The sequence below is a fragment of the Macaca thibetana genome, chromosome 9, assembly GCF_024542745.1.
Source record: "Macaca thibetana thibetana isolate TM-01 chromosome 9, ASM2454274v1, whole genome shotgun sequence".
Lineage (NCBI taxonomy): Eukaryota > Metazoa > Chordata > Mammalia > Primates > Cercopithecidae > Macaca > Macaca thibetana.
In genome coordinates this window covers 128,218,477-128,245,817 of record NC_065586.1, presented here as the reverse complement: position 1 = coordinate 128,245,817, position 27,341 = coordinate 128,218,477, and the positions used below count along the sequence as shown (strand labels likewise).

The following is a 27,341-nucleotide window of genomic DNA, read 5'->3' as shown; positions in this document are numbered from 1 at the left end:
TTTGTTTTGTTTCCCTGAATGACACTGAGCTCCATGGCCCATGTTCCCCATTGACACATGCTTTGGGTGGCCGGTATGAAGAGGTGGCGATTTACAGCCATTTGCCTCTTTCCTCCCCGAGCCAGCCTTTTGGGTTCATGTTCAGGGGTTTATGTGGGTTAGGAAGGCTGAGGACTGGATCCCTGACACAGCCACAGGCCATGGCCACAGGCCACAGTGCCGGCCATTGGCCCAGCTACCTCAAGCTCCAGGATCCTGAACTCCAGCAGCTCATTTTGGTCTCTGGCATCCTGCACCTCGTGTCTAAGCCGAGCCTCTTCCGTCTCCATTTGTTTGATCTATAACATAAAAGATGCATGAGGTGAGGGGTCTGGTTCTCTCCCACCAGAGGTCTTGGAAGGACAACTCCAGGCTGACTGGACAGCGGCTAACTGGACAGCTGCTGGCTGTCGGGGAGGCCAGTTGGCTGGCCAGGTGCCCAGCCCTGGAAGCTCCTCACAGCCCTGGGTATGTTTGGGTCTGTCCTAGTGAGACGGCCCAGCCATCCGGTGGTGGGTGGGGCTGGGCAGGCAGCACCGCATACCACAAGCCAGGAGCCTGGAGGTCATAGTGGGGCCCTGAGCCTCGGTGGCCCCTGGGCAGGGAGGGGGAAGGGAGGCGTCAAGGATAAACGTCTCCAACAGGGGCTGTGCACTGCAAGCCAGGAGCCTGGGGGCCTTAGTGGGGCTCTGAGCTAGGATGAGGAAGGGAGGTCGTGGAGGATAAATGTCCCAAGTAGCTCCCCTCCCTGGTGCCCCTTGGAGCCCAGGCTGTGCCCAATGGAAGGAGTGGGTACCGTGGTCACCTGGCCACCAGAATTCACTTGGCTAATTAAGGGGTTGTTTAAGCGGAACCAGTTGGGAGTAAACCGGATGCAAGAGTCCCCCATGCCTTCCAAAGGGTAAATGACATGGCCCATGGTACGTGTCCTCAGCAGCCTCATGGGGGCAGGGTCCACCAGGGGCAGACAGCTGTGTGTATGGACAGGGTCCACCAGGGGCAGACGGCTGTGTGTATGGACAGGGTCCACCAGGGGCAGACGGCTGTGTGTATGGACAGGGTCCACCAGGGGCAGACGGCTGTGTGTATGGACAGGGTCCACCAGGGGCAGACGGCTGTGTGTATGGACAGGGTCCACCAGGGGCAGACGGCTGTGTGTATGGACAGGGTCCACCAGGGGCAGACGGCTGTGTGTATGGACAGGGTCCACCAGGGGCAGACGGCTGTGTGTATGGACAGGGTCCACCAGGGGCAGACGGCTGTGTGTATGGACAGGGTCCACCAGGGGCAGACGGCTGTGTGTATGGACAGGGTCCACCAGGGGCAGACGGCTGTGTGTATGGACAGGGTCCACCAGGGGCAGACGGCTGTGTGTATGGACAGGGTCCACCAGGGGCAGACGGCTGTGTGTATGGACAGGGTCCACCAGGGGCAGACGGCTGTGTGTATGGACAGGGTCCACCAGGGGCAGACGGCTGTGTGTATGGACAGGGTCCACCAGGGGCAGACGGCTGTGTGTATGGACAGGGTCCACCAGGGGCAGACGGCTGTGTGTATGGACAGGGTCCACCAGGGGCAGACGGCTGTGTGTATGGACAGGGTCCACCAGGGGCAGACGGCTGTGTGTATGGACAGGGTCCACCAGGGGCAGACGGCTGTGTGTATGGACAGGGTCCACCAGGGGCAGACGGCTGTGTGTATGGACAGGGTCCACCAGGGGCAGACGGCTGTGTCCATCCCCTGCAGCTGAGCTTGGGGGACTGAGGGAGCTGCTCCAGTGCTCAGGGGACCAAGATAAACTCAGGAGCATCCTCAGAGTGAGCCGGCTCAGGGGGAGCTGGACCCTCCCGCAGGGCCAGCTGTGTGCCGCTGCACAGTGGGCCTACCGTGGAAAACCTGCAGGGCCAGGAACGTGAGCCACTCCCATGTAGCCAGAGAAAAGCATGGCTCCAGGTGTGCACATGGGCACGTGTGTATGTGCACAAGCATTTCTGTGTGTGTGCCAGCATTTCTGTGTGCATGTGTTCAAGTGCGCATGCAAACATTTCTGTGTGTGCCGTGTTCAAGTGTGCATGCAGGCATTTCTGTGTGTGCGCAAACATTTCTGTGTGTGCCGTGTTCAAGTGTGCATGCAGGCATTTCTGTGTGTGCATGTGTTCAAGTGCGCATGCAAACATTTCTGTGTGTGCCGTGTTCAAGTGCGCATGCAAACATTTCTGTGTGTGCCGTGTTCAAGTGCGCATGCAAACATTTCTGTGTGTGCCGTGTTCAAGTGTGCATGCAGGCATTTCTGTGTGCATGTGTTCAAGTGTGCATGCAGGCATTTCTGTGTGTGCATGTGTTCAAGTGCGCATGCAAACATTTCTGTGTGTGCCGTGTTCAAGTGTGCATGCAGGCATTTCTGTGTGCATGTGTTCAAGTGTGCATGCAGGCATTTCTGTGTGTGCATGTGTTCAAGTGCGCATGCAAACATTTCTGTGTGTGCCGTGTTCAAGTGTGCATGCAAACATTTCTGTGTGTGGGTGTTTAAGTGTGTGCCCTTAAGTGCATGTGAATCTCTGCCTGTGCCAGCATTTACTTGGCACACACAGCATTGTGCTAAGCCCTGTGGAAACAGCTCTTGTAATTTAAGAGATGTTCCATGTGTCCACAGGAAACATGGGGGTGTCGTTCGCCATTCAAGATGTGAACCAAGCCTAAAGCAGGACCCCCAGAGGGCATGACCGGCCATGGGCTGACAGCAGTGCAGGGGCTGCGGTGGACGTCTCCGTTTGTCTGAAGCTCTGTCCTGCTGGCACACGTCAGACTCGTCAGCCAGGCTACCCTGGCTTCTCCCCAGAGGGCTACACCTGCCAGTGTGAGATACTGCTGCCTCCTCAGGACACCTGTTCCTGCCCATGGACAAGTGGGGCAGGGGTCACAACACGGAGCACCCCTCACCCGTGTGTGGTAATGACAGCCCTGCTGGCCCTCCTGCCCCTGGACCCTTAGCCAGTCCCGCCCCAGACTCGGGCCACATCACCTGCTCCCACAGTTGCGGGGTGCACCCCTCTTGGGATGGCTCTGGATTGCCCAGACCTAAGTCTAGGGCCCTCGGTGCTGTGACCCCCTCTTTAACCCAGTGCATGGAGCAACTGAGCCAGGTGGGCCTGATGTGGTGGGGAGGTGCCCTGAGAGAAACCTACACTCCCTTCCCTGCACCCCAGGCAGAAGCTAAGGCCACCGAGAGCAGCCTGGCCGCACGTCGCATGTTCTGATCTGTTTTTCGTCTGAGAAAGTCTTCCAGCCCACAAAGCCCGGGCCAGGGTGGGGGTGGGGGCGGGGGTGGGGCATCACTTTGGGAGCCTCTTGTCATCCGGGGCCAAGACAGCCTGGACCTGGGTCTGCCAGGTGACGCCCTGGCAAAGTCTCAAACACGCACTCGCTCAACCAGGCTGGTCCGTGGGCTCTTCCCTGACGACCCTCCAGCTTCCCCACAGGCGTTGCTGGAAGGAGACTTCCCTGACCCAGCCAGGCTTCCCAGGGGGATAATCCCAGTGGTCTCAAAAGGGCACCTCTGTCACAATGCGCTAACCAGCCGACCCACAGAACCATCAGCACAACAGGACACGAATGGAGATGCTGCTGCAGACGGGCCTGCCCGGACCCCGGAGAACAGGCCCCAGCTCCCTCTGTCCAGGCTGTCCTCCTCCCCAGGGCTCCTGACAGGGTCCCGCAGGAGGGAGCAGAGCAGAAGGGGCCTGGGGCAGAGCCATTCAGAAGCCTCAGCCCTTGCTCCACCCTTCGCAGGGACCACTGCAGCCCCCAGGAGCATAGAGCAAGTCCTGCCAGGGTCTCCAGGGGTTCGGGGCTCACCTTTTCCACAAGCTCTTGATTTCTCCGGTACAGCGCCTGCTTTTCTTCAATCCACTTCATATCCTTGAAAATTGAATTGAAAGAAATAAAGACATGGAGAGAGGAATTCATAAACTAACGTTTAAATCGTGATGTGGCAGAACACCAAAGACCAGTCTGGTCAACGTGGCAAAGCCCCATCTCTACAAAAAAATACAAAAATTAGCCGTGCGTGGTGGCACATGCCTGTGGTCCCAGCTACTTGGGAGGATGAGGTGGGAGGATGAGGTGGGAGGATGGCTTGAGCCCAGGGGTCGAGGTCGAGGTTGTAGAAAGTTATGATCGCACCACTGAAGCTTGTCTTCAAGTGCAGCCAAATACTTCCCACCCACGTGTGCCCCCTATGCCCGCACAGATGGCTGCAGGCTCACCTGCCCTTGCTCTGCCAGGGCCTTCTCCAGGTCCTCGATCCGTGCCTGTGCCCTCTGCACTTCGGCTTGTAGCTGCTCACGGGTCTGTAGGACGGGAGGAAAAATACATCAAATTTTCTCTAAAAGCCAGACAGACAGCACACACACTCGCGAGATATCAGAAGGGTCTGTCTTTTGGTTCAGTTCATTGAGAAGTGGCTGTTCACCCTTCCTTTGGAAGAGATGCTTTCTAAGAGAGGGAGAACTGTTTTCTGTTGTTGTTGTTTTTTGTTTGTTTGTTTGTTTGAGACAAGGTCTGGCTCTGTCATCCAGGCTGGAGCTCAGTGGCACAATCTTGCCTCCCTGTAACCTCTGCCTCCTGAGCTCAAGTGATCCTCCCATCTCACCCTCCCGAGCAGCTGGGACCATAGGCGTGCACCACCACACCCTGCTAATTTTTGTATTTTTTGTAGAGACGGGGTTTCACCATGTTGCCCAGGCTGGTCTCAAACTCCCAAGTTCAAACAATCTGCCTGCCTCAGCCTCCCAAAGTGCTGGGATTACGGGAGTGAGCCACTATGCCCAGCCCTGGAGGGAGAACTTTAAGGCTTATTTGAAGCAAGAGATCTCACTTAGATTCCAAGGGGAAATTCTGCAGGTTAATTTTGAGGACTTGTTAAGAGAAATCTTTGTTTACAGGATGGCACAGCTGATGAGGATGACTGATGCCTAGTGTGTGCTCAGCCCTGCCAGGTGCCGGCCAGAGGGCTTTGTTCGAAGGACTCTCCACACGGACCCGCTGGAAGCCCCAGCTGGTGTGGCTGCCTATACTGGAGCTGCCCTGCTGGAAGCCCCAGGTGATGCGGCTGCCTGTGCAGGAGCTGCCTCGGCCCAGGGCTCGCTGCCTTCCTGAATTTTGTGTTCCTTAACTGACTCCCAGAGCCCGCCCCATGTCTGCAAGAAAAGCCCTGGTGCTTTCCCTGTCAGCATCCTGGTTTGTGAAGTCCCTCCCGAACGCCACCAAGGCTTCTAGCCAAGGTCTGAGCCACCCTCCCTTAATTCAGTTTGCTCTGGTGGCTCCGAACCATGGGGCATTTCACCCCACGGTGGCTCCTGCTCTCTCTGGGGATAGCTTCCAAGGGAGGGGTGTGTTTCGGGACCACAGGGTCAGAGGATCCAGCCAGGGTGGGGGATGGGCGAAGGTGTGGCCTGTGGTGCCCCCCGAGTGCTGGGTCCCAGCTCCCTGCCCCCAGGCCCTCCTGGGCTCCTGCCACCACCCTGGCCTCTTCCCTCCCTTAAGGGGTCACAATCGTGGGTGTGAGCCCTTGGGTTGGAGAATCCTCAGCAGAGGGAATTCTAGTGAGTCCTAACCCTGCTTCCAGACAGGGAAACGGAGCCCACAGAGGGCTGTGGGCCCCCCGCAGCCTCAGGACCGTGGCAGGGATGGGCCCACGTCCATGTCTTCAGACGCTTGTCCTCTCCCACCCCCTTCCTTATCCTGAGGCTTCCTCGACTTCCACAGTGAGGAGCGACATTTCCAATTATAATACAGAATCAGACTGCGGGATGCCGGCTAGTCTATTTTCTTCATTAATCTTTTCTGTATCTTCCAATTTCTAAAATAACCATGCAGCCCCTCTTGGCGTCAGATTTTCCTCTGATTCTAAATGACATTAAAAAATTTTTACATGCAATTTGGACATTTTCACTCTCTAAGCAAAGCTTCTGAGTTCTGTGTTTTCATGTGGCCCCCGAGCAAATGTTTCTCTGGCAGCTGACAGGAAAAAGGGAAGACAGGACGTTTCCTCCAGCTCCCCCAGCTCCTGGTAAGCTTGGCCAGGAGGATGCAGCTGCTGCCCCGCCCCTGCTGTGGGGGGAAAGGCTGGGCCCGTGAGGCTCTGGGCCGTCTCGGGACTGCCGTGCTTTATGATGCTCTGAGCCAAGGCTTTGACTTTTTCCTTTCTCCAAGGGTCATGCAAAAATTAAGTCAAAGTGAAAGCAGCGATATTTAAAGTCCCCAGTTACGCAGACAAATCTCTCCGAGCCTCAGGAGGGGGAGTCAGGCCTCCCCACTCAGGACAGGAGGAGGGGCACGGAGGGGCAGAGCGCTCCCTTAATTTTCACAACAGACATCCCCAGTGCGGTGCCAGGAAGGCAGGAGGGAAACCAGCCATGTCACCAGGGTGGTCTAGGTGGACAGAGGGTGAGGCCGGCGGCTCCCTGGGGGCACTAGTGTGGACCACACTAGGGGTGCTCTGTGCACACTCTCCCCTCGCCCCAAGAGGTCCATTCCCCACCCAGCTCAGCCACCCTAAGTTGCAGAATTGCTGGACACTGGCGTCTCTGGCCCTGCAGGGTGGTTGTGGGGTGGGGGAGGCTGATGGGAACCCCACACCCCACAGCTGCCCGCTCTGGAGAACCCCTCAGCTCCCCCAGAAAGCAGCCCGTCTCGCTGTGAGGGGCTCCAGGTGCAGGTCCTTCAGCGGTTTCCCTTCCAAGCCTCAGGAAGTGAGGGGGGGTGGCGAGAGGACCCCCGACCTCCCCACAACGCCTGGTGCCTGCACTACCCCCCGCGGCCCGCAGAGGGCACCCGCCAGCCACACTGGGGCCTTTCCTGGGGGACGATGCTAAGGTGAGCCAGGGAAGCAGGTGGAGGGACACGGCCGCTGGGATCCTGCCCAGTGGGGAGGCCAGGGGAGAGGGTCCAGGGCCAGGGCAGGCACAGCCTGCGTGAGCATGAATGACCTCCGCAAGTTTCAACACTGACCTCGATGCTGCCATGGGTCACTGCCATCCTGCCAAGAGCGGGAGAGGAAGTCTGGAAGGAGACCCATCCTGGGCGTTGTGGGCCCCTGCCACCACCACCATCCCCCAGGACACTCACACCTGTGCTTGGCACTGCTCTGGGCCACCCTCCCACCTGGGCCAGTTCCCAGCACCGGACTCCCCAATCCCTGGTTTTAATTGGCCTTCATGGGCACCATCAGGACCGGAGGCAAAGACAGGAGAGCAGGGGCTCAGACCCAGGAGGGATGGCGAGAGAGGTGTCCCAGCCCGGGCCATGGGGTCAAGCAGGAAGGCACAAGGGGGCCCGGAACGCGCGCGGTGGAAGTCATGTAGACCTTAACTTCTCGCTCTGCATCCAGCGTCCCTCCGACCTGCTCCTGCAACAAGGCGTAGGCGCGCTGCAGGGCCTGGTACTCCATGGTCAGTTGCCGGAACCTCAGCTCCGTCTCCTCCTTGGCCATGCCCTGGAGAGACACGGATGCCACACCCACAGAGACGCAGCGTCAGCGGCCAGCACCTCCTCCGACGGCGGGGCCCCGGGGCTTCCCTTCTCCCCAGACATCAAATGGTGTGTGTGTGGGGGGGCATCTCTCTAGCAGTGTGAGGGAGGGGACCCACTCCAGTGTGCAGGGAGGGGCGGCTGCCTGGGGACGCAGTGCTGTTTGGAGAAAGGTTTTCCCTGGAGAGGGGAGCACCGAGCCCTGCAGTGGGAGCTGAGCCGGCTGCACGGCCGAGGCCAGGGTGAGACTGCTGGGCTGGTGGCCATGGCCAGGGGCTCAGCTGGGGCTCCTGCTTGCCAGCCAGGCTGCCCTGACCCAGCAGACTCTCCGTTACCAACCAGGCCTGCATACGCTCTGCTCTGCTGAAATGCGTCCTGGGAAGAAAGCTGGGCTTTGTAAAGGGTGTAAAGTACCCCAGGCAGCACGTCTCCTCCCAGGCGCACTCCTGCAGGCTCGCCCTGCTAGCTGCAGTGCCCCCCACCACCCCAGGGAGAAGACAGGTGAGCCTGGCCTTCAAAGGGTCCCAGTGGGCCCCCGGGGCTGAAAGGCTTGGCCATGTCCAGGAGTGACTGAGCCCAGAAACCTCGGCCTGGCCCAGTTCCCCTGCCCCACCCTGCACCTGAGGCTGTGCGAGAACGTCTCAGGTCCCTCAACAGGTCTGTGGCCACTGGGCCGCCCTCCAGGGTCTGCTAAGGGAGGCCCAATCCATGGCTGTGCCATTGGCTGCGGACCCCACTCCTTGTCCCACGGCCACAGGGCCTGCGTCCCACAATGCCAAGTCCTAGCTTCCGACGTGGTGCTGAAATGGCTGCCTGGACCTGAGGGTAGCCGTCCTTCCGGAAGAAGGGGCTGGTGGGCAGAAACGCCTGTGCTGTTATCAGAAAGAAAACTCCTGCTCAACACCCCTCTCACCCTAATGTGCTTTTGGCACTGGGACCAAACTCCCTGAAGAGTGGTTCGGACCCTCCTGGGGAGGCCCCTTAAGAAGGGAGAGCTCACCGTACCCCTGTGCAGAAGGGGCGGAGGCTCAATGGCAGGAGGAGGCAAGGTTTGGCCTTCATGGGAGCAAGAAGCGGGCCTCAGCCCACACCCCGAGCCACGTCATCGGAGCTTCTCACCACGTCCAAGCCAGCTATCAGCGGGTCAGTGCCAGTGAGGGCTGCCAAGGGCTTCCCTGTGAAAAGCTGGCAGCCCACGCCCAGCCAAGCCCAGGACCCAGCAGGAGACCCTCATTACCTCCTCCAAGCCCAGGACCCAGCAGGAGACCCTCGTTACCTCCTCCAAGTCGTCATCCGGGGTGCACGGGGTCTGGTCCGTCCTGTCTGTTTGGTAAGAGATGGAGGAACCGTCGGATTCCAGGGAGGCCTCTTCATCGTATCCAAAGAAGGTCTCCACAACAACCGGCTTGTGACCGAAAGGCAACATGTCAGTTCAAACCAGACCCAGGCACAGCTGCCTTCACCCGCCTCCTCCTCCTGCTGCCCAACGGTGGGGGCCACAGCCCCGCCCTGCAACACACTCCCATCTCTGTCCCCGGCCGTCCTGGTGCAGGCCGAGGAGGTGGCCTGGGTGTGAGGGGGCTCTATGGCAAGGCTGGCGGGGCAGGTGGGAGAGGGGCCTGGAGCCCCGTGGGCGAGCAGGTCCTGGACCTGCTCTCAGTGGTGGGGAATGAGGCCCTTCAGGGGGCGCCGTCCCTGCACTTTCCTGAGGGTGGTGCCCAGGATAATGGAATTGATGGTGGGTGCCTTCTCTGTGTGATCTCATTCCCAGTGATGCATTTCTGTTCTATTTTTTAAAGTTTCAGCCCTTGACTGATTGGAATAAAAACAAAAACAGGATCCTCCGCCAGCTGGTGTGAGAGGCCCTGCCTTCGGGGACCCCCCAGGTTCACCCTGATGTCTGCATCCTTAGGGTCCCCTCACCCCTGCTTTCGAGAATCGCAAGATTCTTCATCTGGGTTTAGAAGTGTTACAAAACGCAAAGCCTGCCATATTCTCAGTCCCTTCCGCCGTAGCCACGGTGGCCTCCAGGTCTCCTCCCAGTTCTTCTGCCAGAACTTTCCAGCAAAACTCCCTCTGGGACCCCAAGGCCACCGGCTTCTCCTACCCCCTGCCAAACGCTGGCCCCTGTCCTGTGTGCCTCCCCACACCCTGTGTCCTCCCTTCGCAGGGCCAAGGCATCTGCTGGACACGTCCACATCCCAGAGGGGCCCCGAGCAGGGAGGGCCGGGACAGCTCCTCCTCCCCACCTTTCAGAGGGCAAGTGTTTGTGACCAAGGAGCATCTAACAACCTAACAGCAAACACTGCTGACTGCAGAAAAGCAACACACACACACACACACTCTCTCACACATACACACACACTCACATACTCTCACACTCTCACACACACACTCTCACACACTCATACACACACATACTCTCACACACACTCACACACACTCATACACACTCACATACACACACACATACTCTCACTCTCACACACACTTACACTCACATACACACACACTCTCACAATCTCACACACACACACACACTCATACTCTCACACACACACATATGCAGACACACATTCACATCTACACACTCATAGACACATACATACACACGTAAACACACATACATATACATAAATGCACACACACACACATACACACAGACACACTCAACATAAAGCAGGAGATGAGTTAGGTGCTTGGGCAGCTGCTCCAAAGGCTCCCTTAATAAAACACATAGGTTTATCACAAAGGATTCTACTATAGAGAAATGACAGGCGTTCACATTTCCTGGGGACGTGGGTCTGCCCTGTGGGGCCTGTGGATGAGGCTGCTGCAGCATGTAGGAGTGGCCGAGGATGGTGAACGGCAGGACAGGCGAGTGTGGGGTGTGTGCCACAGCCAGGATGGGTGAGTGTGAGCCGCCACAGCCGCCCGTCCTCAGAGCCATGCATCCCACGGGTCGTGGGGACTCGGACCTACACGGGCAGTGAGGACGCCAGAGCTGCCACCTCTTCATTGCTAGTGTTGCTGGTACGTTTGTTACCAATTCCTATCTTCTCTTGGAAATTGAAAGAAACAAGTTTACTAAAACTGATGAACAGAATATTTACTTTGGGTCTTATTTTGGTCATTTCACAGTAACAATTTTTAGAAATAATAAAAATTTTCTTTTCATCTCCAAAGACTGACTCCTATTAAGCACGCACCAGCACGCTCTCCACACACATCAGCACTCTCCACACACGCAGGCGCAGTCCTCTGCACACACACCCGGTGTACTCTCCACACACACACACCCGGCGTACTTTCCACACACGCGGGCACCATCCTCTGCACACACACCCGGTGTACTCTCCACACACACACACCCGGCGTACTCTCCACACACGCGGGCACCATCCTCTGCACACACACCTGGTGTACTCTCCACACACACAGGCACGGTCCTCTGCACACACACCAGCATACTCTGCACACACGCGGGCACCATCCTCTGCACACACACACTGGCGTACTCTGCACACACACAGGCACTCTCCACACACGCAGGCACAGTCCTCTGCACACACACAACAGTGCTCTCCACACACACAGCACGGGCACACACACCTCTGCACACACACCTGGTCCACACATGTGTACTCTGCACACACAACAGGCACGGGCACGGTACCTCTGCACACACACCAGCACGGTCCTCTGCACACACACACCAGCGCTCTCCACACACGCGGGCACACACACAACAGCGCTCTCCACACACACGGGCACGGTACTCTGCACCACACAACAGCGCTCCCACACACGCGGGCACGGTACTCTGCACACACACAACAGCGCTCTCCACACATGTGGCACGGTACTCTGCACACACACACAACAGCGCTCTCCACACACACGGGCACTCTCCACACACACAGGCACACACGTCACGGTCTCTGCACACACAACAACACATGTGACGGTCTCTGCACACACACACAACACGCTCTCCACACACGCACGGTACTCTGCACACACACAACAGCGCTCTCCACACACGCGGGCACGGTACTCTGCACACACACAACAGCGCTCTCCACACACACGGGCACGGTACTCTGCACACACACAACAGCGCTCTCCACACACGCGGGCACGGTACTCTGCACACACACAACAGCGCTCTCCACACACACGCTCTCCACACACACGGGGCACGGTGCTCTCCACACACGGGGCACGGTACTCTGCACACACACAACACAGCGCTCTCCACACACACAACAGCGCTCTCCACACACGCGGGCACGGTACTCTGCACACACACAACAACAGCGCTCTCCACACACGCGGGCACGGTACTCTCCACACACGCTGGGCACGGTACACACACACAACAGCGCTCTCCACACACGCACGGTCATCTGCACACACACAACAGCTGCACACACACACAGCGCTCTCCACACACACAACAGCGCTCTCCACACATGGGTACACACACACAACAGCGCTCTCCACACACGTACTCTGCACACACACAACAGCGCTCTCCACACACGCACACACACACACAACAGCGCTCTCCACACACACGGTACGGGGGCACACGGTACGGTCTCTGCACACACACAACAGCGCTCTCCACACACGCGCTGTCTCACACACACACAGTGCTCTCCACACACGCGGGCACGGTACTCTGCACACACACAACAGCGCTCTCCACACATGTGGGCACGGTACTCTGCACACACACAACAGCGCTCTCCACACACACGGGCACGGTACTCTGCACACACACACAGCGCTCTCCACACACGGCACTCTCCACACACACAACAGCACACACGGGGCACGGTCCTCTGCACACACACAACAGCGCTCTCCACACATGTGGGCACGGTCCTCTGCACACACACAACAGCGCTCTCCACACACACGGGCACGGTACTCTGCACACACACCGGCACTCTCCACACATGTGGGCTCAGTCCTCTCTACACATGCAGGCACGGTCCTCTGCACACACACACCAGCGCTCTCCACACACGCGGGTGTGGTCCTCTGCACACACACCCTGGTGTACTAGTGTACTCTACACACGCAGGCACGGTCCTCTGCACACACTCTGGGTGTCCTCTGCACACACAGTGTACTCTACACACGCAGGCACGGTCCTCTGCACACCCTCTGGGTGTCCTCTCCACACACACCCGCGCTCTCCACACACGCGGGCTCGGTCCTCTGCACACACACCTGGCATACTCTCCACACGTGCTGGTGAGCTGTTCCTTACCTTAGGAAGTTTTGCCATTTTCTTTCTTTGCTTCCGGAATCTTAACAGCTTGTCCCGCTCCTGCAGAAGTCAGTTGAAGAGGTTGTGTAAGTGGTGGAAGAGCTCCATCAGTTTCAGTCCACAGTTTACTGCCCCCGTCCCATCATTTGGATGACAGGGAAGATGGTGTCCGGGCTGGCTGTCCCCACACCACAGTGGGAGGCCCTAGCTCCAGCTCTGCTGCTTGGGGAGCTCATGTCTCCAGGGTGACATGGGCAGCTCCCCAGTGAGGCGGGCTCTGAGCTTGTCTTGCTCAATCGTCCACCAGCCCCTCCTTCTGAATGCATCTGGGGGCCACACGGGGCAGATGACTTGAGGGTCACAGATTTGTGGGAAGCTGGAAGGGACTTAGGACCACGGCCCCTCTGGACCCTGCAGGGGTGGCATCCACATCTGTGCGGGGACTGACGCCCTCAAAATACTAAGGAGACTGGGGTCCTGCTGCTCTCCAGGGAACCCATGCTGTGGTTTCATGGCCGTGATGGTGAACCTCTTGGGCTGCGGCTGCCTGTCTGTGCTGGCCAGGGAGAAATGCATGGTGGGGTGAGCAGCCAGAGAAGGGCAGCCATCTGACCCTGGCCATTAACTCAGAAACACGATCGTCCCAAGCTGGTGCCATCTCAACTGGGGCATCAGTGGGCATCCCTAGCTCCTGTCTGACCCACTCGGAAGGGCATCAGCCACCCGTGCACGGCCTTGGCCAGGTAGCACTGCAACAACAAAATCCACCCGAAAGGCTGCCGTGGCCGCTTCTGTCTGGTCTGTGAGGAGCCCTGGGCACAGAACGGGTCCCACGGGCGACTGTGTGGAGAGCGGGGGCTGGGGAGGCGGGCGCTGACTGTACTTACTAACACGCTCTTCACATAGCCGGCGGTCTCAAGGGTCTAGGAAAGGAAGACAGCACGTTACAGAACTGCTAAGGGCCCCTGTTAGCCAAGCCCCTTGGGAGCCAGAGGATGGTGCCGCGGCAAACAGCCCGCCAGGTACCTTAGATAGTTCATCTATGAGGTTTTGCTGCTCCACAATCTGAAGCTTCAAGAAATCGACTTCTCTCTCATCCTGACTTTGATCAAGGTCGTTCAAGGAACTGGGTCTCCTTATGATTCCGGCTCTCTGTCTCTGAAACACCAAGCAGCCCACACCACAAGTTGGGGGGTGAGCACAGTGGGCAGGGGGTCCTCCCTCAACCCGCGCTGCCCACTCTCAGCTGCCCGGCTGGTGGTCTCTGCTCAGGCCTCAGCACAGCCCAGCTGCGAGGCCCTGGGGAAAGGAGGCCACGCGTAGGCCCAGTCCCGCAGCAAGAGCAGGTGTGTGCAGCCCGAACGGACACAGATGGGCCCTGCTGGTCTCCCAGAACGCATGGCTGGAGGGGATCGCTCAGAGCCCTGAAGCTGACACTGGGTTGTCTGTGCCCATTTCCCACCTGGCCACCGCTCCCAAATCCCTCCTGACTTTAACTCAGTGTGAAAAGAAGGGGGCTTCCGTAGAGAGGTGTATGGAGGGCGCCTCTTCTCCACGTCCTGCTGAATTACTCGTTGGGTAAACTCTGGCTTCATGGCCTTCAGGGTCTTCAGGGCAGGGAAACGCAGTGACACTGGCTGAAGGCCCCCCACTCCTGGCTCGTGGCCTTGGCAGAGCAGAGACCTCCCACCCCTGACTCCTGCTCGGTGCTGTGTGCCAGGCCTCTTCTCCTCCCCAACAGCCGGGACCCTGCAGCTTCTTACTACCTTCGCCCGGGATTTTCCGAGTTGGAGGCGGCCTGTTCCAGGCCCTCAAGTAAGACGTGGGCAAACGGGCCTGGGGAGGGGATGCCCCACAGCCGCATCCTTTGCACGGTCAGGGCCTCCTTCAAGGCTCCCCTCCCCAGGGCCGGGCTTGGCGGTTGCTCGCCCTCAAACATGCGTGAGGCCAGACTCCAGCAGAAGGCCTGATCGTCCGCCTGGGACTAGCTGTCATGCTAAATCTCGCATGGAGAAGGGAGGAGCTGCTGCCTGGAGCACGCGTGCGGCCGTGGCCCCACGGAGCCCCCCACCCCCTCACCATTTCTATGTTCTCCTGGGTGACGAATTTTAACTTGTTTTCCATTCGGCGTAAAGCGTGAGACAAATCCTCATTCTTCCGACTGAGGCGCTTGTTTTTATCCAGCAGTGGCTTGTACTGACTCTCGGCTTCTCTTACACGCTTTAACTGAAAGACAAAATTAATTACGATTGTTCTTTAAGTGGCAGGTCTCCACACAGAGTCTGCAGACTGACCAGAGCCTGGGCTGCAACAACGCAGTTCCCAGCCCACTATTTGGCAAGTCCATGCCTCCAAGTGGCGCCCACTCCCCCAACGCCCAGGTGAACCCAAGCTCAGGGCTGGGCTCGGCGTCCGGGGCGGGTGAGTCCCGTCCCATTGACAGATGGGGATGAAGATGAAGACCAGCAGTCCGGAGCCAGTGCTTTGTTTTGCCAAGAAGGGCTGTGGTAAAACTGCCCAGCCCACTGGACCCTTGCAGACATGTGACAGCTCACGCACCCTCCAGGATCTCGAGTTACCCTGAAATCTCAGTGGCTATAAGGACCAATGGTGACAACCCCCTGAGGGGCCGTGTCTGCACATCCTAGATCATCTACAGAACAGAGAAGGCTTCCGTCCCCAGTAACGCAGGGCAGGGGTTAGTCAACTAGCCCTTGAGGGGTAAATGTGGCCCCTATCTGTTTTTGCTAATAAAGTTCAACTGGAACACAGGAGACTTAGATGCAAGGCCGATCCCTGCAACCACCACTCCTTTTCACAAGGAATTTTGAAAGTGAACTCCCCCCAGGTCCCTACCTCCGCAGTCACAAACCCCCGGGAGCCAGAAGCCCCCGCCCCCGCTCACCAGCTCATTCCTCTCTTCTGACAGCAAGGCGTTGCGGTCCTCCAGTTTGCGGATAATCGCACTTAACTCTGCAATTTTAAGCTGGAAGCGCCGGGCATCTTTTTCATCCAACTGCTGTTCCTAAAACAAAAATCAACTGCAAATAACTGTTCCTACACACAGGCCTGGGAAGCCTTTGCAAATCCCAGCACGCTACAGGAACCAAAACCCTGCCGCGGGACGAGCGCCTTTGCCTCCACAAGGCTGCCGCGAAGTTTCGGATCCCCCAGGGGAAAGGCACCCGGCCTAGCACCGTGGTCACTGCAACTGCGTGAGGTGACAGAACCGACGGGCAGAACAAGAGACCCTGCCTCAAACACAACAACTATTTTAAGATAACATAAAGTAAAATAACGAAAAGGAGCAGACATGTCTACAAGTATGCAGATGGAGAGGGCGGGGACGTGCAAATGCAGAAACCGCGAGTGTAGGTGATGCCAGAAAGACGCCGGCCAGCTCCCAGCCCTCTGCCTGGCCCCTGCTGCTGCCCCTTCAGGAGGGTGTGTCCCCTGCCCGGAGGGGCGGGATTTCTCTGGTACGATGACATGAGCACAGGAAAGACACTTGTTGGAGACTTTCAAAAGAGGTGATCTCCCTCAATGGGACTTCTAAAGGGCCACTTTTGGGACCCCTGGAACTTCACTCAAAAATCGGTGGAAACGTTTGAATCCAGTTTCAAATCTCTCTGGAGTGAATGCCGTAGTCTACCACACACCAGCAGGAGGGGCTGGATCTCATTCAACGAAGCCGTCTGAATGAGATCTTAAAATAATATTTTCTATTGTTGAGATATCGCTGTCCTAGGACCGGCTCAGCTCACACACAGTTTTGTCCTCAAAGCGAACAAGCAGCATCCAGGATGGTCCTGGGCCCGACTCGAGTTCCTCATTCAACAGGTGCAGGAGAGGCTCGGGGTCAAAGACCCAGAAGGACCAGCTGGAGGGTCCCTGGACTTCAGATACCCCAGGGTGTCCCAGAACCACGACAAGGATGTGAGTGCAGAGCAGCAGCGAGGAAGCGGGTGGAGCTCAGCCGGGGGTGGTCGGCAGACCCCACACGGCAGAGCGGGCCAGGGAGGAGCAGAGAGTGGCATGATCACATGAGAAGCGGGTGGGAGGGTGACTGGTGATGCGAGTGCCAGAAATCACCCTCGAGGGGCCAGCTGGGCACACGGTGGGCAGGGAGCCGGTGCGCCAGCCTTCCCGGGCCAGAGGCAGAGGCCGTGTGCTTGGAGATGGCGGCAGTGCATACCCAGCACAGCCTCCTCCCACCAACCCAGGGCCAGACCCTGGGCCAGCAAGTGCCATGGACTGCAGCAGAAGCCTGAGGCCGGGGCCCACGGGAGGGTGACAGGGCTGGGGCCGATGCTATGCTGACAGGAAGGAAGGAGATGAATCCACCAGCCCTCCGGGCCAGAGCCAGAGGAGCTGAGCACCTAGGGCCAGGCTGGGTGGGGAGGTGCCCAGGCAGGAGGGTGCTGGCTCGACTCGGGCTCTGGTCTCCTGGGGGAGTGGCCCATGCAGGGCCATGCAGCCACGTGGCCGGGTCTGTGACACGGGGTGGGCCAGCGGGCCTGGGAGGTGCTTACAGGGCTTCCCGAGTGGTCTGAAGCGTCTCCTGCACCGGCTGCATGAGGAAGTTCCCGTCTGGGGCTGCCCGGGTGCCGGTCGGCCTCTCGGACCTGGGACAGCTGCTCATCTAGAGCCTCTTTTTGGAGCTGCAGTCTCTGAGCATGCCCGGCTTGAACCCCTAACTCTCTCTCCAGCACGAAGACTGCTCTGTCTTTAAATTTTATCTCCTCCATCTACAAGGAGAACAGAACACAATCACACAGGCGGCAGGACATGGATCTGCAGTTACCATAGAAACCAGCGCAGCCCTGCCAGGCTGGGCTCTGAGACCCGAAGCAAGAGCGGAGCGTCCTGGACGGAGAGCAGGAGCCCCGGCCCTGGGCTAAGGCACGACGGAGAGCAGGAGCCCCAGCCCCGGACGGAGAGCAGGAGCCCCGGCCCTGGGCTGAGGCACGACGGAGAGCAGGAGCCCCAGCCCCGGACGGAGAGCAGGAGCCCCAGCCCCGGACGGAGAGCAGGAGCCCCGGCCCTGGGCTGAGGCACGACACCTCGGCTCCCATCAGGCCCTGGCTCAGCCGGCTACACAGAGCTGCTACCAGCAGGGGACTCCTTCCTGACGGTCCCCAGACTCTGTGTGCTCTGGCACGGCACCCCATTCGGTGCTGTCCTGCTGGGGCCCTGGGTGCACATGGGGGTGGTGTTGTCTAGCAGAGTCGGCGGAAGCCACTTCCAGCTCCTGCCTGTGCCGTGGGTTGGACAGAGAGGAGGACACCCAAGTTACCCACACTCTGCCAACAGGAAGGTGCCATGGGCAAGATTCTTCTCTAAACAGGCAGGGGAAACCCCGGGGAACAGAAACCCTGGCCTGAAAGCCAGCGCTGCTCCTTCCCCAGCCCGGGCCCACCCCCAGGGGAAGGTTGTGCAATGTGGGGGCATCACTGTGGTCTTTGGACACCGCCCCTCCATGCTTCTGGGCATGACTAAAAGGCTGGGACCCCACACAGCTGTCTTCAGGCGGCACCACATTGCTCATTAATCTGGCTGCGAGCCGGGGCTTTCGGGTCGAGACGGCAGCCCAGGGGTGTGCAGGACGTCTGCCCGCCAGTGGCTGTGAGGGGTCGGCAGCCCTCCCCACCCTCCCTACAACGCGACGCTTTGTGCTCAACCCACAAAGGGAAGAAGCCATTCCTTCCGGGGATACAGCAGCCGCAGCCTGCAAGCCCCCGCCTGCTTCCGGGCAGGGATGCGCCAGCCAGAACGCAGCACAGCCGACCCGACGGCCCCCACTCTTCAGACGGACACGCTCGGCACTTCGGACGCCATTATCCACGGCACCAGATTTACGAGAAGACAAGGTCTTCGGGGATGAACAGCTCAGTTTGAAATTTATTTTCGAACAACAGCAGAATGGGATATCTTGCTGCTTTACTCATTGTTTGAGGTTTAAACAAGCTAATAAATCTGCTATTGCTGAAGTTAGCTTGGAAACAAAGAAAGGAGACGTCTAATTAGCCCAGATGGAGCAAGTGATGAGCTGAACAGAAGAAAAGAAATCCTTAATTGCTAAATCCCCATCTTCTCTGCACACAGCAACACTGAAAGAGGCAACACAGTCAGTTAGTGGGAAGGCGGCTGGTGAAATAAGAGCATGTCCATCAGCAGCTGTGCCTGCGGCCTGGCGCTCACACTCTCAGACTCAAACAAGATTTTCTTTTACCAGGACCCCCTCACTCCCAGCTGCAGAGGATGCCTGGAAACTGGAGAGAAGCCCTTGGGATAGTGGTCTCCAGGGCAGGGGGTGTGCAGGCCGATGCTGGGGCTGGAGGAGAGACGATACCCCTCCACTCTGCCCGCCCCTGACCCGCCTGCCCCCAGGTATGCCCCGCAGTGTGTCTCAGCACGGGGCCCCGACACGCAGCATCACAGCCACCTGTGACAGCTGTCCATGGCCAGGTCCCTGAGCCCCCCAGATGCGCAGTTAGAACCTCTAGGGTGGAGCCTGGGAAGCTGCATTTTACAAGCCTCCCTGCTGACTGTGAAGCCACAGACATGATCTCACCACTGCCCCACAGTGCTGAGGCCCCTGCATGCGTGTGTCCCGCCACGCCCATGAAGCACGCTCACTACACAGGGCACGTCGTCATCCCCAGCATAGTCACTGGCAGCTGTGGCTGCTCCCAACTGGGCTGACCATGCCTCAGTGCTACAGACAGGTGACTGCCTAAGGTGTTGGCAGAGTACCTGCGACCCCCCAGCAGGTCTCCTGACCCCGGGCCCATGGAGCCAGGACTCCTTCCAAAGACTGGGCCTGTGCAGGGAGCCCTCATGTCTGGCGGGTGCCACTCATACCACCTCTTTCTCCAGAGGGGTCTGCGCCTCAGGGGAGCCCTCCCTCCTCATCGACTCTTGGTTCCGTGGGTGGTGACTTGAGCATACGAATGCGCCTTGTGAGACAGAAAAGGCTGCTGCTCCCAGTGGATGTGCTAGAGATAAGGAAGAAGATGTGCCTTGTCCTAGCTGGGGCTTGTTTTCCTAGCACAGAGGGTGTTGATGAGAGAAGGAAGGACCTCCATCACCCAGCTCCCAAGAGCTTAGAATGGGTGGGGGAGATGGGAAAAAATACACAGATGAGATACAGAGCCTGGTCCTGTGATTCCCTGTGAGAAAGCAGAGACCTGGATGGTGGGGGGAGGCAGGGGGGCGGTTGGAGGTGCTAGAAGAGGCAGCCAAGCCTCCCTCAGCCTCTGGTGGGGTAGGAGAGCTTGTAAGATGAGGGAAATGTGACATTTTAGGAGCCCAAGCCCCTTGGTGTCCCAGAGACACCAGAACTTACTGCATGTCTGGGAATTAACCCTTGGGAATTTTTCTCTAGACAGAATGTCCAGGTCCCCCTCAATCATGGGATAATCTGCCAGCACCATGAGAAGGTGGTTCCCAAGCCTGGTGGTCTCGTGCTGGAATCACCTAAGAAGCTTTCTCTTAAAAAAAAAAAAAAGACTGATGCCCAGAAACTTCTGGTTCCAGACATGATGGGGTAGTTGGCATTAGACTTACCCTTCTGCGGTGAACAACTCTAGAAGCTGAACAGGATACACAACACAGGGGCAGGAGAAGGAGACAAGGAAATCAGTGCTTGTCAGCACAGGGCCCCGGACACACAGCGTCACAGCCCCTGTGGCCGCTGTTCACAGACAGATCCCTGAGCCTGTAGATCAGTGCCTCTCATCACAGGGCCCCACCTCCCCTAACGTTTTCCCTGAGGGTGTTCTCGCAACCTCTCTCCTGGGAAACAGAGCCCCAAGCCGCAGAGGCCTCTTTTGTTGCAGGAAACTAAGATTAGAATTTGGTTGGGGCTACTACAGCAGCTGGGATTTGGAGAGTGGAGGAGGGAATGGCAGAAAAGGAATGACAAAGATCTGACTAAGGATTCCCTTAGGTCCTTGGTCCCCTGCTAAGCTGTACATGTGCAAGGCAGGACTCCCAGAAGCCTTGCAGGAAACAGTTCCTGAGAATCTGAACGGTTAGTAGAAATGTAAGTGGTTGCACATGGCTGTGGAGACATTGCAATTCAAGCTCAGACAGAATAGAAGATCATAGTGATTTCTCTAGACCCTGCAAAGGTTACACTCCCAGGGGCAGGACAATGTCCTAGGAGTAAAAATTTCATATTAAGAGAAAACTAAACAGACCTTACCTAACAAAGCCTGAAACCACACCTCAAAAGGATCCAGGTAATCTGCTGGTCAGTACCTGTCTGCTTGAACAAAACTCAACATTCTTAAGACAACAATAACAATGCTCAGCCTCACAACACATCACCCACAGTGCCAGGAATATAACGAGCATCATTAGACATGTGCACCCACAGTGCCAAGAATTTAATGAAAATCATTAGACACGTGAAGAAGCAGGGAAAAATAACCAATAATGAAGCTAACTCTATGGCAACAAATCAAAAGATGACTAGAGTTAGTCAATAAGAACTTAAAAAATAATTGTGATTGATAGAAACAGACCCAGAGATGGTGAGGGTATTGAAGTAAGCAGATAAGAACTTTTTAAATCGTTGTAATTAACTCACTAAAACTAATGTAATTAACACATTATATTTTTCTAACAGAGATAATAAAATGACTAAAATGCAGTAATTCAAATGAGAATCAGGATCTATTCTTAAAAAGAATTAAGTAGGCACTTAAATCCTACATCCAAGGTCTAAAATTAGAAATTCATTACAAAGGTTTCAAAGCAGACTGGACACAGTAAAATCACAAACCCAAGATAAAATGATAGAAAATATCCAACCAAGGCACAAAAGGAAAAACAGAAAAATAAAACAGAATAGAGCTCAAGAAAACTGTAAGCTATGTCAAAGTGTCTAATATACATGTGATTGGAATCCCAGAAAGAGAAAGGAGGAGAAGTAATGTTTGACTAAATAATGGTCAAGAATGTTCTGTATCTGGTGAAAGATATCACTTCAGATTCAAGAAGCTCAGCTGTCCCCAAGCAGTATTTTTCTTTTTAAATTACAAAAACACACCTAGACACATCATAGTGAAATTGATGAAAACCAGAGTTAAAGAGAATATCTTAAAAGTAGACAGGAAAAAAGACACATTGCCTGAAGCAACACCTCTAAGAGCGACGGCTGGCTTTTCAAAGGAAACTAACAAAATCAGAGGACACTGGCAGGACATCTTTTGAGTGCTAAGAAAAATGCCTGACAATGTGAGAGTTCCAGGCTCAATGAATACATCCTTGGAAAATGAAGGCAAGTCAAGATGCCCTTAGACAAAAGTGGAGAGCATCCTTTGTTAATACACCCACAATGCAAATAATTCTAAAGGGAATCTTTCAGGCTGAAGGGAAAAGACTGCAGATGAGAACTTGTGAAGATATAAATATAAAAGACCATTGGCTGCTTATGGCAACAGTAAAAGCCATTTCTTTGGGGGCTTATGACATGTGTCAAAGTAAAATATATGACAATAATAGGAGAAGTGGGTAAATGGGGTTGACCTATTGCCTTATAAGGTACTTGTATTTTGGGTATATGGCAAAATTACTAATTTATGATAGAATGTAGTTAAGGATACATATTAATATTTCTCTGTAACTACTAATGGAATAACACTAAATGTTGACCAAAAGGAGATAATCCCATACAATGGTTGGATAACCCCATGGGATAACCTCATCCAAGGCAAGGAGTAGAGAGAGGGAGGAGGAAGGAGGGAGGGAAAAAAAAAGGAACAGGGGGACGAGAGTAAAAAACAGAGAGAAAAGAACACAAATTCCTAGCATCAGGAATGAAACAAGAGACAGTGAATAGATAACAAGCAGCTCTCATTAAAAGTCTAGCGAGCAGTCAGGCGCGGTGGCTCACACCTGTAATCCCAGCACTTTGGGAGGCTGAGGCAGGTGGATCACCTGAGGTCAGGAGTTCAAGACCAGCCTGGCCAACATGGTGAAACCCTGTCTCTACTAAAAAAACCCATGCACACATACACAAATTAGCCAGGCATGGTGGCACACACCTGTAATCCCAGCTACTCGGGAGGCTGAGGCAGGAGAATTGCTTGAACCCAGGAGGTGGAGGTTGCAGTGAGCCAAGATGGCACCACTGTACTCCAGCCTGGGCAACAGAGTGAGATTCTGTCTCGGGGGGGGCGGGAAAGAAAAGTCTAATGTCAACAAGTGGGAAGACGTGTATGAACTGAACATACTCCCTGAAGAATCTATTTTACCAAACTTAGCATAAAAATAAATATAAAATCTGAAGTTTATATTTATTAAATACATTTAATTCATAATTTAAAAATATGTCACAAAACTCCTGACCCAAATAGCTTCTTTGGTGAATTTTCCAAACACTTAAGGAAGAAATATACTTACATTGAACAAACTCACTGAGAGAATAGAAAAAGCAAAATACTTCCAAAATCATTTTATGAGGCCAGCCAAATCTAGATACCATAACTTGGCAAGGACATTATAAAAAGTGGGAAAAAAATCCTAAATCCAGTGTATACTTATATAAAAAATGGACAACATGGCCCAGTAAAATTTATTCCAAAAATACAATGCTTATTTTATACTTAAAAGCCAATTAACGTGTCATTTCATCAACAGAATAAAGAAAAAAATAACGATCATTTTGATTTATGCATAAAAAGCATTTGACAGAATTCCATAGCCATTCATGAAAAAAATGCTTAGCAAAGTAGGAATACAAGGGAATTTTCTTAATATGATGAAGAGTATGTTGGCTGGACACAGTGGCTCACACCTGTGATCACAGCACTTTAGAAGAGTGCAATGGCTCACACCTGTGATCACAGCACTTTAGAAGAGAGCAATGGCTCACACCTGTAATCACAGCACTTCAGGAGAATACAATGGCTCACACCTGTAATCACAGCACTTCAGGAGAGTACAATGGCTCACACCTGTAATCACAGCACTTCAGGAGAGTGCAATGGCTCACACCTGTAATCACAGCACGTTAGGAGAGTGCAATGGCTCACACCTGTAATCATAGCACTTCAGGAGAGTACAATGGCTCACACCTGTAATCACAGCACTTCAGGAGAGCGCAATGGCTCACACCTGTAATCACAGCACTTCAGGAGAGCGCAATGACTCACACCTCTAATCACAGCACTTCAGGAGAGTGCAATGGCTCACACCTGTAATCGCAGCACTTCAGGAGAGTACAATGGCTCACACCTGTAATCGCAGCACTTCAGGAGAGTGCAATGGCTCACACCTGTAGTCACAGCACTTCAGGAGAGTGCAATGACTCACACCTCTAATCACAGCACTTCAGGAGAGTGCAATGGCTCACACCTGCAATCACAGCACTTCAGGAGAGCGCAATGGCTCACACCTGTAGTCACAGCACTTCAGGAGAGCGCAATGGCTCACACCTGTAATCACAGCACTTCAGGAGAGCGCAATGGCTCACACCTGTAATCACAGCACTTCAGGAGAGTACAATGGCTCACACCTGCAATCACAGCACTTCAGGAGAGTACAATGGCTCACACCTGTAATCACAGCACTTCAGGAGAGCACAATGGCTCACACCTGTAATCACAGCACTTCAGGAGAGTGCAAAGCAATCACAGCACTTCAGGAGAGCACAATGGCTCACACCTGTAATCACAGCACTTCAGGAGAGCGCAATGGCTCACACCTGCAATCACAGCACTTCAGGAGAGTACAATGGCTCACACCTGTAATCACAGCACTTCAGGAGAGTACAATGGCTCACACCTGCAATCACAGCACTTCAGGAGAGTGCAATGGCTCACACCTGTAATCACAGCACTTCAGGAGAGTGCACTGGCTCACACCTGTAATCACAGCACTTCAGGAGAGTGCACTGGCTCACACCTGTAATCACAGCACTTCAGGAGAGTGCAATGGCTCACACCTGTAATCACAGCACGTTAGGAGAGTGCAATGGCTCACACCTGTAATCACAGCACTTCAGGAGAGTGCAATGGCTCACACCTGTAATCACAGCACATCAGGAGAGTGCAATGGCTCACACCTGCAATCACAGCACTTCAGGAGAGTACAATGGCTCACACCTGCACAGCACTTCAGGAGAGCACAATGGCTCACACCTGTAATCACAGCACTTCAGGAGAGCTCACACCTGTAATCACAGCACTTCAGGAGAGTACAATGGCTCACACCTGCAATCACAGCACTTCAGGAGAGTGCAATGGCTCACACCTGTAATCACAGCACTTCAGGAGAGTACAATGGCTCACACCTGCAATCACAGCACTTCAGGAGAGTACAATGGCTCACACCTGTAATCACAGCACTTCAGGAGAGCGCAATGGCTCACACCTGTAATCACAGCACTTCAGGAGAGTACAATGGCTCACACCTGCAATCACAGCACTTCAGGAGAGTGCAATGGCTCACACCTGTAATCACAGCACTTCAGGAGAGTGTAGTGGCTCACACCTGCAATCACAGCACTTCAGGAGAGTACAATGGCTCACACCTGCAATCACAGCACTTCAGGAGAGTGCAATGGCTCACACCTGTAATCACAGCACATTAGGAGAGTGCAATGGCTCACACCTGCAATCACAGCACTTCAGGAGAGTACAATGGCTCACACCTGTAATCACAGCACTTCAGGAGAGCGCAATGGCTCACACCTGTAATCACAGCACTTCAGGAGAGTACAATGGCTCACACCTGCAATCACAGCACTTCAGGAGAGCACAATGGCTCACACCTGTAATCACAGCACTTCAGGAGAGCGCAATGGCTCACCTGCAATCACAGCACTTCAGGAGAGTACAATGGCTCACACCTGTAATCACAGCACTTCAGGAGAGCACAATGGCTCACACCTGCAATCACAGCACTTCAGGAGAGTACAATGGCTCACACCTGTAATCACAGCACTTCAGGAGAGCGCAATGGCTCACACCTGCAATCACAGCACTTCAGGAGAATACAATGGCTCACACCTGTAATCACAGCACTTCAGGAGAGCACAATGGCTCACACCTGCAATCACAGCACTTCAGGAGAGTACAATGGCTCACACCTGCAATCACAGCACTTCAGGAGAGCGCTATGGCTCACACCTGTAATCACAGCACTTCAGGAGAGTACAATGGCTCACACCTGTAATCACAGCACTTCAGGAGAGCACAATGGCTCACACCTGTAATCACAGCACTTCAGGAGAGTGCAGTGGCTCACACCTGTAATCATAGCACTTTAGGAGTATCAGTTGAGCCCAGGAGTCCAAGACCAGCCTGGGCAACAAGGCGAGACCCTGTCTCTACAAAAAAATTAAAGCTTAGCCAGGTATGGTGGCATGTGCCTGTAGTGCCAACTACTCAGGAGGCTGAGGTGGGAGGATCACTTGAGCCTGGGAGGCCAAGGCTGCAGTGAGCTGTGATCATACCACTGCACTCCACATGCTGGGTGACAGAGCGAGACTGTGTCCGGAAAAAACAAAAAAAAAAAGTATTGCCAAAGAACCCAACAAAAACAAAAGCAAAACCAACCAACCAACCTGCAACTAACATCACACTCGGTGAAATGAATATTTGATACTTTCACCAGCAGCTGGGAATTAGGACAGGTGGGTGGTCACTCTCAACACTTCTGTTCACAGTTATACTGCAGGCCTTCACAGTGCATCAAGGCAAAGAAAAAAGCAAAAGGTGTGAGCTTGGAAAGGAAGACTTAAACTGTCTTTGGGATGACGTATGGTGGCCACTCCTGTCGTCCCAGCACTTTGGGAGGTGAGGCGGGAGGACCGTGTGCGCCCATGAGTTTACAACTGCAGTGAGATACGATCATGAGAACCTATCTCTCAAAAAAACAACCCCCCAAAACTGTCTTTGTTCACATACAACATGATTATGTGTACATGGAAAATATTTTTAAAATATACAAACAAGTTGTTAGAATTAATAAGTGCATTTAGCAAGGCTGCAGGATAGATCGATATAAAAATCAATTGTATTTCTGTATAGCAGCAAAAAATAATTGGAAAATAATATTTTAAAATTTGAAAAGCCGACCATTTATAACAGCATGAAGCATTAAATATTTAGGAATAATTTTAGCAAGGATACAATGATACATAAGACCTCTACACTGAAATTTACAAAACATGGCTGACAGAAGAGAAAATGTAACAGTAAATACACCAGGTTCGTTAAGGTTCAAGGTGCCAGTTTTTCTGTGGAAACTGACAAGCTCATTTAAGTTTCATACAGAAAAGCAATAACAATCTTGAAGAAGAGAAAGAAAGAAGTTGTAGAACTTAGACGACTAGAAGCCTGTCAGGATTTGGGACCGAGACGGGCGGATCACGAAGGAGTCGAAACCATCCTGGCGAACACGAACTAAGACTCTATTAAGAAATACTAATGACGGGCAGGGCGGCGCCTGTAGTCCCAGACCAGGCTGAGGC

General features: G+C 54.7%; 2 protein-coding genes and 2 long non-coding RNA genes across 5 annotated transcripts in view; 1 reads left to right on the top strand and 3 right to left on the bottom strand.

Annotated features, from left to right (window-relative positions):
• The window catches only part of BNIP3 (BCL2 interacting protein 3), a 200,426-nt gene that overhangs the window by 22,608 nt on the left and 150,477 nt on the right, over positions 1-27,341 (top strand). The gene's annotated exons all lie outside the window — the stretch shown is intronic.
• Positions 1-27,341, bottom strand: part of JAKMIP3 (Janus kinase and microtubule interacting protein 3) — a 135,819-nt gene that overhangs the window by 46,524 nt on the left and 61,954 nt on the right. The window contains 12 exon segments of the mRNA XM_050805555.1: positions 240-338; positions 3,895-3,957; positions 4,305-4,388; positions 7,406-7,534; positions 8,846-8,974; positions 12,854-12,913; positions 13,741-13,776; positions 13,880-14,011; positions 14,933-15,079; positions 15,759-15,878; positions 17,386-17,601; positions 18,513-18,521. Coding sequence (XP_050661512.1) covers positions 240-338; positions 3,895-3,957; positions 4,305-4,388; positions 7,406-7,534; positions 8,846-8,974; positions 12,854-12,913; positions 13,741-13,776; positions 13,880-14,011; positions 14,933-15,079; positions 15,759-15,878; positions 17,386-17,601; positions 18,513-18,521 — 1,224 coding nt within the window.
• On the bottom strand, positions 23,774-24,153 carry LOC126963329 (uncharacterized). Of its 2 annotated transcripts, none has more exons than XR_007729031.1 (3): positions 24,141-24,153; positions 24,061-24,100; positions 23,774-23,820 (listed from the first exon to the last, which is right to left on the bottom strand). It is a non-coding gene; the product is annotated as an uncharacterized LOC126963329 (long non-coding RNA). The 2 variants fall into 2 exon arrangements; XR_007729030.1 differs by lacking the exon at positions 24,061-24,100 and adding an exon at positions 23,901-23,940.
• LOC126963328 (uncharacterized) lies at positions 24,675-26,205 on the bottom strand. Its single transcript, XR_007729029.1, has 3 exons — positions 26,116-26,205; positions 25,318-25,357; positions 24,675-24,769 (listed from the first exon to the last, which is right to left on the bottom strand). It is a non-coding gene; the product is annotated as an uncharacterized LOC126963328 (long non-coding RNA).